We start from the raw sequence: 15931 nt of genomic DNA on the forward strand, positions 1-15931 counted from the left end.
CCCCCCAACCGCGATAGTCTGGCAGCTCTCAATTGGGGTTCCTGCGTGGGGTTTGATCCCGAGGGATGAGTGATTCCGACCGTTAAAAAAACAAATCCTTCCTCCCCGCTCCACCTCATTCCCGCCAACCTCAGCAGCCCTCATAGTGCTCACTGGGCCGGACCGAACTCCCTCCTTCAACTCTAGCTCAGACGCGGGCCCGAGGCGGAGCCTCTCCGGCCCAGGGACAGAGGGAGACAGATGCCGTAGCTTCGGTGAAATCCACAAACATTTATTCTTTGACACCAATTGGGGCGGGGGCGGGAGCAGGAATGGAAGGGCGAGGCCGGCAGGAAAGTGGGAGAGGGGAACAGGGCCGCGCTGAGGAATGGGGCAAGTTGCAGAGGTTCCCTTTGCTTCCGCGGAAAACCATCCGAAAGGGGTCACGGAGCCCCCCAGTCTATCAGTGCCCGGCTCTCCCCTCTCGTGAACCCGGCCCGTAGCAAAGGAGCCCCAGGCCGCGCCCCTGGAGAGATCCCACGGGGGAGGGCAGGCCAGCTCTGAACTATTTACAAGTCCCTTCCAGGGGCGGGAGGGATTCCATCGGGAGCTCCGGGACCGGATGGGGGGCACGGAGGCGCTAGGCCTCACTCCCCGCCTCCCACAAACTGGGGGAAGGAGACCTCTGGGCCCTTCGCTTCTCGGAATTCTTTTGCCTCTGGAGAAAATAAATAGGGCGGCATCGGGTGACCAGCGACAGGAGCTAGTGGAGAAGAGGGAGAGAGATGGACGGGGAGTACTTAAGGTTGAGATGCCTGGGAGGCACCGGGCTGGGAGGAGAAAAGCTGAAAAGCCTAAATCTCTTTCCTCAGCAAAGGGGTGGGTGGCTTGTAAAAATGGATGCCGGAATTATCCGGGGCCTGGCACCCCAGCCCTTAGCTTTGTTCGCATAGACGCTGCTTCACGTTGCGGGAGGGGGCGGAGGTTGGGAGGGAGTCCTAAAGGACTGAAAACGGACAGATTCTCTGCAGCCCCCACTGAAGTGGAGCCTCGATTTCCCTGGGCTGAATGGTAGGGGGCGGAGGGGAGGAGGAGGTAAGTACACAAGACGTAGACTTACGTTTCTTTTAAAGGGAAACCCGGAGAAAACTCCGACCTCAGAGCTGGGGAAAAGGGAGTGGAAAGTGGGGGGTTGGAATTCTCACCGGCTGGTGGAGGCCGCGTCCGACCGGCCACTGTGGGAAGCAGAGAGCAGGCAATTATCCGGGGTCCCATCCATCGGAAGCGGGCACGCCAGATCCAAGGGGGGAAGCTCACTAGCCAAAATGCCCTCTTCCCGTCGTCCCTCCCCGCTCCCACCACCCCTCCCCCACAGGGTTTTCCGGTTGGCACGAAAAATCCGATCTTTGCCTTTGCTCCCCAGCTCCGCGATCAGAGAAGGCCGTGTGACTGCGGCCCGGGGCCTGGGACCCGGATCCCCGGTCATAGCTCGGTTCTAAAAAGACACAACTGGAAGGGCTCCGGGCTCGGGCCGACGCGGTCCTCAGCCCTTGTCCTCCTCGGGCCACAGAGAGACCCTCGAGGACGCTTATAAATACGCGGCCAGCCCGCGGGGAGGCACAGGCCGAGGAGAGTGACGGGGCATCGACGCTGCTCCGGAGACACTCTCACTCCCCACGGCGTCTTCCTCCCTTCGGCCCCCGCGCAGCCAGGCCGGGCGAGTGAGGGAACCGGCCGGGGAGAAGGGGCCGCGGAGCGTTCCGGTGTCTTTGGAGAGTTGGGTCCCCTCGGTTCCTCCCGGCGCGGAGCCCTTCGACTGTTCAGAAGTGGCAGCCACTCAGGCTGGGGATCTTGCTGGCGAAGTTAGGGGCCGACTGCAGCAGCGCGTCCCCGGGGTGCGAGAGGCGAATGTGGGCCGGCACCGGCGTCAGCGCGGGTGCGGGCAGCACCGCCAGCACCTGGGCTTGGCCCCCGCTCGGAGCGGTAGCGTACGGAGACGAAGGCGAGCCTCTCCCGGCGCCCGTTCCGCCTCCGCTGCCTCCGCCGCCCGATCCGGGACCCGGGCCCGCCGGAGGGCGCCGCGCCCCCGATGATATGGTCTATGGAGAACGAAGGCCGCCCCCCGGGCCCGGGCCCGCTCCCAGACCCGGAGCCCCCACCGCCGCCCCCACTGTCCGCCTTCAGGCTGTGTAGCAGAGCCGCGGCCGCCGCGGCCGCAGGCAAGCTGGCCGCCGTGCCCGCAGCCGGGGGGCTCAGCTGCGCGGGATAGAAGGCCTTCCGGCAGCCCAACTCGGCCCCCAGGAAGGAGGGCAGGCCGGCCGGAGTCGCGGCAAAGAGCGAGGCGGCCGCCGTCGGGGGGCCCGGGGCCGGGGCCGGGGCCGGGGCCGCCTGAGCCTGCACGGGCGGCGGCGGCGGCGGCGGGGGAGGCGCGGGTGGGGGTGCAGCCAGAGGGCACGGGGCGGCGGCGGCGAAGGAGAAGGCGGCGGGGTGGCCGGGGTGCGGGGCCGGGTGTGGGTGCGGGGGCTGCGGGGGGCCGGCGTGGTGTGCGTGGTACCCGGGCAGCGGCAGCCCGTAGCTGTAGCCGTAGGCTCCGTAGGCAGCGAAGCCCGGGAGGAAGGCGCCGGGGTCCCCTCCGCGCAACAGCAGCTCCGGGTGCGGATGGGCGTGCGGGTGGTGCGCGTGGGTGTGCGTGGGCGGCAGCGGCTGCCGCTTGAAGCGCTTCCTCCGCCGCAGAAAGCTGCCGTTGTCAAACATGTCGGCGGACTCGGGGTCCAGCGTCCAGTAGTTGCCCTTGCCGGGGTTGCCCGGCTCCCGGGGGATCTTGACGAAGCAGTCGTTGAGCGAGAGGTTGTGGCGGATGCTGTTCTGCCAGGCGGGGAACTTCTCCCGGTAGTAGGGGAAGCGGCCGCTGATGAACTCGCAGATCTCGCTCAGCGTCAGCCGCTTCTTGGGGCTCTGAAGGATGGCCATGGTGATGAGCGCGATGTACGAGTAGGGCGGCTTCACCAGGGGGTTCTTGCCAGCCCCCGACGGCGTCTTGTCGCCGCCGGCCGCCGCTCCCCTGGGGGCCACGGGGGGCTCCCCGCCAGGGCTGGGCTCCGCTCCCCCCTTGGGCCCGGCCCCCCGAGGGGTGGGCGGCGGGAGGAGCCGAGGCTCGCCGTCCGAGGACTCACCTTCCTCCTCTTCCTCCTCCTCGTCCCCTTCCTCCTCGTCCGGCCCGTACTTGCACGCTTCCCGGGGGGTGGCGGCGGCGCTGAGCAACGGATCGCCTCCTCCTCCGCCCCCGCCGCCCACCACGTCGATGTCCCCCTCGGCCTCGGACAGCACTGCCGGAGAGCTCTCGGAGGACATGATCTCGCAGCAGCAGCCGCCTAGGGTCATGGTGGTGGCCGCCGCCGCCGCCTAGTCCTGGGCGGGCGGCTCCGGGACCCGCGCTCCGAGCGTTCCTCCGCCGCCGCTGTCTCTGTTCCGGCTCCGGCTCGCTGGGTCTTGGTGCGTGTGTGTTTTGCGCGCGGGGAGGAGAAGGGAGGGGAGGAGTGGGGGGGAGGTGGACCAGTCGGGGGTGAGCACAGAGAGTGGGGGGTGTCCCCCAGCTAGGAAGCGTCCCCTGGTGGCCGAGAGCTGCACTTCTCCCCAACCGCGTGCGCCCGGACTCCCTTCGAGAAGTCCTAGAGCTAGGGGCTAGAAGTGTGTGGGAAGTGTAGGGGGTGTGAGGGGATTAGTCACTTTCTTCCACCTCCTCCCCCTGTTGGGCGGGGGGAGATTGGTGGTCTTTGCTGGTGAAAGGGGGCTTGGAAATGTCTGCTCCCCCCCTTCCCGCTTCCTAAGGCGGAAGAGCCGAGGGCTCCATGGGGAGGGTGAGGGGGTGGGGAAAGCGAGGGGGCGGGGAGGGAAGGAAGGACGGAGGAAGGGAGGAAGAGGAGAAGGAGGGCAGCTACTCCAGCCGACTCCGGGCGGTAACTAGTAGCCACTATGGCTAAGGAGGCGAACTCTGAGGGCCTTTATACTTGGGGGGAGGGAGCTGGAGAATCACGTGGCGGGGCTGACTGTTGGCCGGGTCCCCACCACACCCCGGCGGGACCGGCAGGGATTCCTCGCTCTGCTCCCCACCGATCACTCGCCCCCGCTCCCCTCCGGGCGGCTTCCTCCAGCAAGGGCCGCGGCGGGGCGGCCCGAACACACAGCCAGACGAACGTGTGCTAGCGCGAGCGCCCAGAGCTGCTTTCTGCAGGGGAGTCTCCTCCCGGAGGTTTGGGCGCATCGTCACCCGGGAGCCGCAGCCGTCCGAGCCTCCGCAGCGGGAGTCGCCGGCCTAGGCCCAGAGGTAGTGAAGGGGACTCCAGCCTCGCCGCTGCCTCTCGGGCTAACTCTGCGAGGGTACTTGGACTGAGGCTTTGCTGTCCCCCAGGCGGCTCCCTTCTTTCTGCCTCCCTTCCCTTCCGGAGCCCTCGGCGACCAGCCCTGGACGCTAAGGGGCCTCGGGATGTTCTCCCTGAGCTTCCCTCCTGAGTGAGGAGGTCCGGGGCCAGGCAGGGATCGTGCCCCGCCGACGAGCGCTCAGTTGTCTGGCTTTCTGCAGCTCGGACCCCGTCTCATTGTCTCTTTTTAACTCTCCCCCTCCGGCTGGCTTTTTTCCCTGCCTGGCTCCTCCTCCTCCTCTTCCTCCTCCTCCTCCTCCTCCTCCTCCTCCTCCTCCTCCTCCTCCTCCTCCTCCTCCTCCTCCTCCTCCTTCCCTTCCTCCTCCTCCTCTTCTTCTTCCTCCTCCTCCTCTTCCTCCTCCTCCTCTTCCTCCTCCTCCTCCTCCCCCTCCCACCGGAGCCTCTGATGCTGTGTCCTGGGACCTGCGTCCCCGGACAAGGAACTACTAGCACCCTTTGTCTCTAAGAGTCCCCTTGACCAAACCAGCCGACCCGGGAGCGGGGGTGGCCCTGGAGACTGGCTTGGGTGGGAGGCCACTGGCGTTTGCTCTTCTAGGGCGTCTTGCCGGCCCCGGGGCGCACCCACAAAGAGGTGAGCAAAAGCGTAGTCTCCTATTAATGGCCTTTCCCGTGCGGACTATAATCTAGATCAAAACGAATGCCCTTAGTCTGGTCAGTCCCGGCCACCCCAAGGACCCTCACCCCCGCCGGGTCCAGCTCCCCCGCCCTCCCGCTAACGGCCTGAGGTGGAGGCCGGACACTGATCTAGAAGCCAGCTCCCGGTGTGGCTGGCCCTATCGCCCGGTCCCTGCGGCTCTGGAACCCGACTCCATTTAATCCGGGTTCCCCCGGGCAATCCGATCCAGGGATTCCTCCAGCCAACCCCCCCGGTCCCGTTACGGCCCTCTCCGCCAGGGAAGTGGAAAGAGCTCTGGCTTAGAAATGAGAAGACCTGAATTCGAAACCGGCTGTATCACGGTCATCGTGGATTCTGGGTAAGCCCCTTCCTTTTTTGGGCCTCAGTTTCTTTTTTATAAAATGAAGGGCTTCGGACTCCAAGGTCCTTCCCAGACCGGACAAGAATATTTGGAGGTGTTGGCTAGGATGGAAGGGAGGGGCCCCCCCAATTCCAGATTTGTATCCTGGCAAAGGCTGAGGGGGGGGGGGGGAGTGGCCTACTTCTCGATTATTTCCTGGCAGAAGGCAATACCGATTCTTTCCGTCTCCGTCCCATTTCGACCCCTCCAGGGGTGAGACGGACTATTTGTTGAGGGACAGGTAGAGGCTGCCAGATTCCCCTTCACACACAGCCCTGTACGGCCACACGTGAACCCAGGCTCTCAACTTTTTTCCTGGGCTCAGACAGGCGCCACCCCTCTGGTGCCCTTAACTTCCCAGGGGCGCCTTCCTAGAAGCTGCCGGAGACTTAAAGGACCATCTGGTCCTACGTCCTCATTTCGAAGAGAAGAGGAGGTTCACAGAGGAAGGGATTTGCCCCCAGGTCCCGCAGCTGGTTAAACAGAAGCTCGAGGGCCCCTTTCCTGGGACCCCAATCATCCGGGGATTCGTAAAAACAGAGCTCTCAAACAGAAGGCCAAAGATGAAGGGGCGTCGCGGTAGCCAAAAGTGCTCTCTTCCTTAGATCCCCAAGGTTCCATTTCCTCCTAACAGGAGATTCATAAGGAAAGGCAGCTCCACCTGTTCTTAACAGCCTGAAAAAGTTCTCTCCCTCCTCCGGGCCACGCCCCTCTCGCTTTCCTCCATCCCACCTCTCCCACTCCGCTCCTGGCTCTCGCGTAGGGACCCTCAGAGCAGTTCTCTCTTTAGTCTGGGAAAGGAAGCTCCACACGCGCTTCCCTTCCACACCTCCCACCGAGGAGCCAGAAGCTAATTCTCACTGGAGTTAGTTTCGGGCCCCAGTGGTGCTTACCCCTCTCCACCGCTATCTCTCAAATACAGATCTTGACACACTCATCGCTAGCTAGCATATTTATTTATTTATCCATTTATTTGTTTGTTTATATTTATATATTATGTATATATCTACAAAGTCGCATTTACATACATAAAAATTCACACATTCATTTGTGCTTAAGCCAAAATACAGATAATGCTGTAACATTATCAGCCTCATACAGTAGCAGCACACACACACACACACACACACACACACACACACACACACACACACACACACACAGGCTGCCTGCTCAGACACATTCAGGAAGAATTGCACCCTCAGAAACCCCTGGCAGGCACGCCCAAACCTTCCGTGTACACACTCAATTCTGTTCACAACTGGGTCAGGTGGGCGGCCTGTGGAGATTCCCCCTCCTACCGGGCGAACCTCGGCCTAGGCCTCCCACCCACGTTCTCCCGTTTCCTACGTTCAGAACTGAAACAGCGTTGTGGAAGCTGCCCAGAGTAGGCTGGACTGGGCAGAGAACAGGTGTGTGCATGTGCTGCGCAAAGCCCCGGCACTAATGGTAGCCTCCGGGTATGGCAGCTGCGGGCCACGGGACGGCTTGCCATAGGAGGACCCCGGAAGAGCGCCCGCAACCTTCAAGAGGAGCCCGCTGGCCGTCCCAGCTGGCCTCCGGGCTGGCGGAGGAGAGCCCCGGCCATGGTGGTGCGAGCAGGGAGGTGGGCCTGAGCTCTGACCAGCTGCCTGCCGGGAAAGATGGAATCCCTTACTTTGATTTATGCCTTGCGAAAGTCGGGAGAGGAACTGCTTACGACCGTGGCCGGGGAGAGCGACCTACACTCACTCTCCGCGGCACTCACCGGGCAGTTTTCCTGCCCTCTTAACCTAGGCCTCAGGCTCCTTAAGGATGGCCAGGCTGGGTGTCTGCACGGGCTCCCATGTGTGTATGAGTGAGTGACTGTGTGAGTGTGTGTGTGTGTGTGTGTGTGTGAGAGAGAGAGAGAGAGAGAGAGAGAGAGAGAGAGAGAGAGAGAGAGAGAGAGAGAGAGAGAGAGAGAGAGAGAGAGAGTGTGTAGCTGGCTGGCTTTGGCTCTTTCTGTTTCTATCTCTGTCTCGCTGGTTCTCTTCTTCTCCCGTAGTCCTTTGCTCTCTGCTCAATGGTTCTGCCCAGATCTTTTTGATTCTTCCCTTCTCTCCAGGAAAATCGGTGCAATTCTCCTTCCTCGCCGTTCAAACTTATATTTGACTCAAATGGAATGTGTATGTGTGTGTGCAAGTGTGTGTGTGGATGGGTGTGTCACAGGAGAGACCTTTACGAATTTGGTGAGAACCTCACTCGAATGTCCTGCTCGAGCCACCCACAAATCAATAAATCCCCTTTGTGCCCAATCTAGACATCCAGTCTGCTGGTTTCTCGTGTCAGTCCGCAGCAGCCTCGCTGTCTTCACAAGCAGAATGGAGAATTGTATCACCCTTGACTAAAATTTAAAACGTTTCCCGATAATTGAGGTCAAACTGTCGGAGGAACAAGGAAAAGAATCACGTGTTGTGTACACACACACACACACACACACACACACACACACACACACACACAACTGCGGTCATAACTAAGTGCCTCCCAATCCTTAGAATAAAAACAACAAAGCGCTTTGCCTCTACTGCGTCTACACAGGAAAGATTTAAACGGTTTTCAGACCTTTCCCCTTGTCCCCCAAAAGACAAAGCTAGGGCGTGGGGAGCTACGTTTCGATCCTTTATGTCTTTTTTTAGTCCTCCAACCGATTCCACTGAGATTACGGAACCGACCCAAAGACTCTTGGGCCAAGACTTGGGGGAGGGGGGAGGGACTGAGCCCCGCTCCCGCTGTCCCAGCTCAGCGTTAGCCAATAGGGGGTCTCCGGGAGCGCAAGCTGGCGAGCTCCAGGGCCGACTGAGAAAGAGGAGGGAAGAGGAGGAAAGGAGAGGGGAGGCGTCTCCCGCCCCCTCCTCCCCCCTGGCCTCCTTCCCTCCCCGGTCCCCTCCTCCTCCCCCGCTTTGATTCCCTGAAATAACAGCCGTGCGGCCCATAAAACGAAAGTGTCTGAAAGAATCCGGGGCGGAGCAGCTGCGGGCGCCCAGCGGACCACACACGCGCATTCACACACATACACACACACATCACACACATAAACACACACTCTCCCAAAGATTCACACATGCACTCAGACCGAGGCGCGCGTACGTAGCCAGACATATACGCACACATGTACACAAGCACGCCCCCGCACGCCCCTGGCCCCCTCGGAAGAGAGAGGCGAGTTCTTGGAAAAGGTAGGCGAGGAGAGGGGCTCGGAGCGGAGCTAGGAGACCCCGCGGGAGCGCGGACTGCTGCTGGGCCGGAGTTGGTCCGGAACCCGGGCTCTCCGCCCCACAGGCAGGGCAGGGCGGGGAGCCGAGGAGGGAGGAAGACTTTCTTCTCCACCCAACCCCACACACACTTAATAAAATCTAGTCTCCAGGGACTGGGCTGTTTTCTCTCTCCCCCAAATGGAAGCATTTTAGGAGCCCTCTGTTCTCATCCTTCCTCCCCCCCAAAAAAAAACCCACCCGGGGGTTAGTGGGGCCCAATTCCTGAAAACCGATCCCTTATGCGCCAAGACGCAAGCGAAGAGAAAATTCCCAGCACAGCCTCTTTCTCTCCCGAACCAGTTCCAACCACCCCAGCACCTAGAGCACCCACCCTTCTCTCCTTCACGTCCTCCCCTGCCCCAGAAGTTTCCTCTTTTACCATCCCATTTCTTGAGAGGACCCTGAAATCAACTTGAAAGTTTAGAACCCAAAAGGTACTGAAATGTGTAGGGGGGGGTATCACCAGGCAAAGAAAAGTCTGGAAACCCAGGTGCTTTCGTTGAGGCGGTTCTTAGACGTGGCACTAGTTGAACCCCAAAACACCCACCCCTAGCTGATCCAAGTGGGTTCCACAGGGCCCCTCCCGAAAGCAATTCCCCTAAAGTCCGTGTCAGAAACGGCCAGGTGAGTGTATGGCCACGGGCAAACACACATGTCGGTGTGGCGGGGGAGACCTCAACATGAGAAGGGGAATGGAAGAGCTCGAGGGCAGGATCTCTCCGCTTTTATCCCTGCACCCCACCCGGAGCCTGACTTCCTGCAGGGCTTTCATTTAAAAACAAAAAATGTTTTATTTAAAATTTTGAGTTCCAAAGTCTCCCCTCCCCTCTTCCTGAGATGGTGAGCAATTAGATACAGGTTATACGTGAGCAATTATGTAAAATATTTCCATGTTAATAAGAATGTAAGAAAGGGAAAAATGAAAGAAATTGAAAAATAGCTCCATCGATATCAGTTCTTTCTCTAGAGGCAGATAGGATGCTTCACCATTAATCCTTAGGGATTGTTTGGGATCACCGTTTTGCTGAGAAGAGCTAAGCCATTAAAAAAAAAGTGTGCTATTATGGTGTACAACGGTTCTGATCACTTCATTTTGCATCAGTTCATGAAAGTCATTTCAGATTGTTTTTTATTGTTTGTCATTTCTTAAGAGAATGAAAAACAAATATATTTGCAAGATAATTTGTAATATAAAACACTAATATTCCCAAACACTCATAAATCACAGCTTATTTAGCCATTCCCCAAAGGGTGGACATCCCTTGGATTTCCAATTTGAAGCCACCACAAAAGAACCAGAAGATCTTTCATACAGTTGGAGCATAGAGTGTGCAGTAGGGACAAGGTACTCTGTCTCTTTCCCAGAGCCCAGGCTTAGCCCCTCACACCCAATGAGTGCCTCATAAGTGCTAGTATTTGTGATGTCCATCCAGACCCAGGGGCAGGGCATGTGTTTGTCTCTGAGGGTGTCTAAGGAGGGTTCGGGTGTCCAGGAGTACATGCATGTGTGTATGAGCTCACATATTGACAACCGCTGCATTCATGTCCTGGGCACCAAGCAAAGATTTAGAGGGAGGGCAGACAAATGCCAAGAAGTTCTTTGCTTGCTTAGCTCCATCTCAGGTTCTCCCATCCTACGTCCTCCCTGACCCCTCCCCCACTTCCTCTACAGCCTCCCCTGGAGTCTAAATGGGAAGCACAATTCTGAAAATCCCCTCTATTGAACATATGGGTGGAGATCCTGGGCCTTGAGCTGAGGAAGAATGAGAAGAATGAGAATGCCCCGAGAGAGAGAGAGAAACAGACTGACAGAGATGCAGAGATGAATATATTCTATATGTATATCTCTGTGTGTTTGTGTATGTCTAGATATGTTTGTGTCTCTGAGTGTGTGCATATGATATGTAGATGTGTGAATAGACACAGAAGCACTAAAATATATTTTATACACATGTACATATATGTATGTATGTACATATACATGTGTGTTCTGTAAATGTTGTGTTGATATGATATATAGTGTATATGGGGCAGCTAGGTGGCGCCATAGTGAATAGTCCAAATCTGAAGTCAGGAAAACAACCTCCTGAGTTCAAATCTGATCTCAAATATTTACTAGCTGTAGGATCCTGTTTGCTTAAGTTTCCTCTTCTGTAAAATGACCTGGAGCAGGAAATGACAATCCACTCCAGTATTTTTGCCAAGATGACCCCAAATGAAGTCCCATTGAATTGGACATGACTGAACAACAAATAGAGTGTGTGTATGTGTGTGATAAATAGATAGAAAAATAGGTGATAGAAAAGTAGATAGAAAAATAGATGATAGAAAAGTAGATAGAAAAATAGATGATAGACAGAAAAGTAGATGATAGAAAAGTAGACAGAAAAATAGATGATAGACAGAAAAGTAGATGATAGAAAAGTAGACAGAAAAATAGATGATAGAAAAGTAGATAGAAAAATAGATGATAGACAGACAGAAAAGTAGATAGATAGAGATAGATAGATATGGATAATGTCCCTAGGTGTCCTGTCCCAGGAAGGTGGCTGTGACTGGAGGGCAATGGACAAAATTAGACCTACACTCTGGGCAGCCCTGCCCCACTTGCATCCTCAGTCCAGAGCCTGGCCATCTCCCACTTCACTCTGTCTTTTGGCTTTTGGGAAGGAGGCCCTGTCAGAGCAGACTTCCCAATATCTCTCCCCCATTTTAGGGCTTTTGATGGAGGGAGGGGCTGGCAGGTCCAGAACTCCTGCCTGCCTGAATCTCTGCATTCCTAGAGAACACTGACCCCTGGAGGACACTGACCTCCCTCCTAAGGTAGAAGCAGAAATGGGGATGGGCTAAGTCATCACAAAGCATGTTCCAGGAGAGGGATGAAGGGAGGGAGGAGGGTTTCTAGTCCCAGCTCTGTCCCCTCTCAGCTTCATGGCCCAAGCAGGTTATCTTCCCCTCTCTGGGACCCCTCATCTTCCTGGGTAAAATGAAGTAGTCAGACTGGTTGTTGTCTCGGATCCCTTTTAGTTCTGGCATGACTGAGGAAATATCTGTCAACATCAGTCAAGTGCACGTACTTCCATTACTTCCATCAATACCCCCTAAAAACACACAGAAAAATCCATTTTGTTGGTCAAATTCAGCTCAATTCCATAAACATTTTCAAAGCACATGTAGCCTGTACCAGTTGCTCCTCAGGACGTTCCTACGGAGGCTACTTGATACCTAATTGGGATGTATCTTGTATATAACTACTTAGATAAAACTACATCCATACTGTCTCACATGCATACAGATACCCAGTTAGAATATAATAGAATATAAGCAGAATGCTTTTTTTCCCCCTTTTTTGTGCCATACTCATTCACATATCCAAATTTATTAGTTCTATCTACATATTTCTCACATTGGTCCTCTCCTTTCTGCTTCCACAGTCCCCACACTAAGTCAGGTCCTTCTCATCTTCCCCTTGGACTGTTGTGTCACCTCCTAATTGATTTCTTTGCTTCTAAGCTCTCTTCACTCCAATTCATTCTCCACGAAGATGCTGAAGTGATCTTTCCAAAGAACAAGTCTGACCAGGTAATTCCCTTGCTCCAGGAGCCTCAGGGACTCCGTATTAGTTGAATCTGAAAATGTATTAAGTGCACATATAGTCCAACTAAGTAAATACCCTTGATATCCCCCAAAAAGGAAACAAAATAAAACAAAAATAATCCCTGATCTCTAGAAGTAGTGGGAGAAGAAGTAAGCAAACAACCAAGAGACATATTCAGCAAGAAAATGAGATAGCAGAAGGGAGGCACTAGCCTTAAAGGGGGGGTAGGAAAGGTTTCCTTTCAGAGAATGGGATTTTATCCAGGACTTGAGTCCTGGTGGTTCCAGTAGAAAGTACTAATTAGAACTGAATCCAAATCCTTTGAAGAAAGGCTAGAAGAGTATGGTATAATTGATAAAAATCATAGCTTGACTATTTGCTTATATGAGTAGCCTTTATTTGGTCACATCATGTCTCTGGCCCTCACTTTCCTCTTCTAAAAAATCAGGAGATTGTTTTAAAGGCAATGGAATTATATTGCGAAAAAATACCAGAAAATCCCAAAATAAGGGATGATGAGGAAAAGATTCTAGGCATGGAGTTTAGCAAGCAAAAATGCTCAGAGCCAAAGGGGGAGACCTTGTTCAAGGGACAGCCAGGAAGCCATGTCATTGGATTGCAGCCTGAATGGGAATGGAGGTGGAATAAAATGTAAAAGGGCCAGAATGGTAGGAGGGAGGTTATGAAAGGTTCAGAAAGTCAAACAAGGTTTTATATTTGGTCCTCAAGGAGATGGGGAGCACTGGAATTGGGGATAGGGAGATATGACCAGGAAAATCACTGTGACAGGACAGTTAGAATGGACTAGAGTGGGGAGAGATTTGAAGCAGGCACCCCTCCCCACAAGGCTCAGCTAGAGTGGTATTAGAGGAAAGAAGGGAGCGTATATGAGAGTCCAAAATACAAACTCCTCAATTTGACATTTAAAATCTGCTCTAGGGATAAGTAAATAGCTCAATAGATAGAGTGCTGGTCCTAAAGTCAGGATGAGCTGAATTCAAATCCAACCTCATACATTTAGTAATTGTGTGACCCTGGGCAAGTCACTTAACCCTGACTGTCTCCCCCCCCCCCTCAAGTCCACACTAATCTGATTCCTGCCTTTACCTTTTCCATTTCACTTCCCATGACTCCCCTTCATATACTTTACGTTTCCATTTACATCCACCTATTTGCTATTGTTCAATCAATATTAATCTAATCTTTTGCTTCTACTTCAATTGTTTCATATGCAAACCATGTTTAAAAGAGAGTGTTGTTGGTGAATCATTTTTTAAATTCATAAGAGCTTTTTATTTTCAAAATGCATGCAAAGAATAGCTTTCAAAAAGCTATTCTCCTGCAAAACTCTGTGCTCCAAATTTTTCTTCCTTCCTTCCCCCCATTCCTCTTCCCTAGATGGCAAGCAATCCAATATATGTTAAACACGTGCAATTCTTCTATACATATTTCCACATTCATCACACTGTACAAGAAAAATCAGATAAAAAGGGGAAAATGAGAAAAAAGCAAACAACAACAAAGGTGAAAATGCTATGTTGTGATCCTCACTCAGTCCCCACAGTCCTCTCTCTTGATGCAGATGGCTCTTCCCATCACAAGACTACTGGAATTGACCTGATACACCTCGTTGTTGAAAAGAGCCACATCCATCAGAGATGATCAAGTGAATAATTTTTCAGTCTTGCCTGACTCTCCATGTCCCATCTGGAGTTTTCTTGGCAGAGACACTGAATGGGTTTGCATTTTCTTCTTCAGCTCATTTGACAAGTGAGGAAACTGAGGCAAACAGAATCAAGTGACTTGTCCAGAGTCACACAGCTGAGAAGTATCTGAAGCTAGGTTTGAACCCAGAAATATGAGTGCTTCTGACTTCTTGACTTCAGGCCTGGGCACTCTGCACTATGGACATATAATGAATGGAAGTATCAATAGATGGCTGGTATAGATGCATAGTGAATAGATGCTGGGGACAGCAAAGTGGATAGAGTACTGAATAACTCAGGACCTACAATTTGAATTGAGTTCAAATCCGGCTTCAGACATTTATTAGCTTTGTGAGCCTAGGCAAGTCACTTAACTCCAAATGGAGGATGGGACAGAGAAACAGAGAGAGACAGAGAGACAGAGAAGGAGGAATGGAGGGAGAGAGAAAATAATGGTTAGAAAATTGATGGTTGAATAAAGAATGGGTAAATGAAGAGAGGATGGTATGGTAGAAATGGCATTGAACTTGGAATCATGGTTTGAATCTCACCTTCGGTTTTAGCCATGTGACCTTGGGCAAGTCACTTAATTTCTGAGTCTCGGTTTTTCTCATCCATTAAGTTAACAAGTTTACTATAATATCATATCAAATAATTCTGTTATATTTTTTGAAAACTATAAAAGTCATATATAATGTCAGATGTTATTATGATAGATGGATTGATAGTGAATGAGTGGATATCAGTGAAAGAATAATGGCTGGAAGGATAAATAGATATGTTAATTGATGAATTGATGATAAAAGTTTGAGTATTGATTGATGACTGGTGAATATCAGGATAAATTCTTGCATGTTATTTCTAATATGTGGACCAAGATGTGGGTTTAAATGGACAGGGCCCAGACTTAGAGATCTGCACACATACCCCACCCCAAATCATATCTTTTTGAGTCACTTTGCACGAATCCAGAATTTTACCAGGGGCAGCTAGGAAGCCAGGTGCACAGAGCACAAGGCCTGGGGTCTGAAGGATCCATCTTCAAATCTGGCCTCAGACATTTATTTACTAGTTGTGACCCTGAACAAATTACTTAAACCAATTTGCCTCAGTTTCCTCATCTGTAAAAATGACCTGAGAAAGAAATAGCAAACCACTCTAGGATCTTTGGATACTGGAAACCCCAAATAGCATCCTAAAGAATCAGACACAACTAAATAACAAGTTTTTTCCCCAGAAACCTCAAAATGTAACTTATGTCTAAGTCTCCACTGATATGAGTAAGAGCATACCCAATTCCATGCAAGCATCCAAGGTTAAAAGGGGTTCTTAAAACATTGAATATAGAATATCAGAACTGGGAGAGCCTGAGAACATGAAATGTCAGAAGTAGAAAAATATAAGATGGCAAAGCTGGAAAGAATCTTTGAGCACTTCTTGCTCATTTTCCTAATTTAAAAAATGAGGAAACTGAGGCTGTGAGAGGGAATTAGACAGCCCAAAGTTGTGCCATGAGCAGGTAAAAGAACTGAAACCAGAAGCCAAACTTCCTGCCTGACAGCTAGAGCCTTCACTATTGCCATTGGGTGGTTGGAGAACGAGGACTGGCGATGTTCATTGATGATGACTTTTGAGTTTTTGCCATCGTTACTTGTCCAATGACTCCTTGCTGTCTGTAGGTCAGATGAAATTTCCTCTTCCACCAGACACAAGAGGCCAAAACATCTGTGGGAAAAGTGAAGAAGAGAAAAAAGCTTCATCCCATTGTCCAGATGTTTCTAAAACCCCAGCTGGTTGGTGTCAAGTAGGCATGCCATCCAGATGACAGCCTGACTATGTCACTTTTCACCCAGCTGTTTGGCTTCCTGACAATCTATCAATTGCCAAGTTTTACTAAAAGTCTCCTTCATTTGCA

The 15931-nt window shown here is 53.0% G+C and overlaps 1 protein-coding gene across 1 annotated transcript; it reads right to left on the bottom strand.

Annotated features, from left to right (window-relative positions):
* Nucleotides 1-250: 250 nt before the first annotated feature.
* FOXD2 (forkhead box D2) lies at nt 251-4528 on the bottom strand. The gene is given in 2 exon segments (XM_074266004.1): nt 251-2054; nt 2056-4528. Coding segments are annotated over 2 exon segments (1560 nt in total). The 5' UTR covers nt 3361-4528; the 3' UTR covers nt 251-1799.
* Between the last annotated feature and the right edge of the window lie 11403 nt (nt 4529-15931).

The sequence above is a fragment of the Sminthopsis crassicaudata genome, chromosome 4 (genome assembly GCF_048593235.1).
Source record: "Sminthopsis crassicaudata isolate SCR6 chromosome 4, ASM4859323v1, whole genome shotgun sequence".
Taxonomy (NCBI): domain Eukaryota; kingdom Metazoa; phylum Chordata; class Mammalia; order Dasyuromorphia; family Dasyuridae; genus Sminthopsis; species Sminthopsis crassicaudata.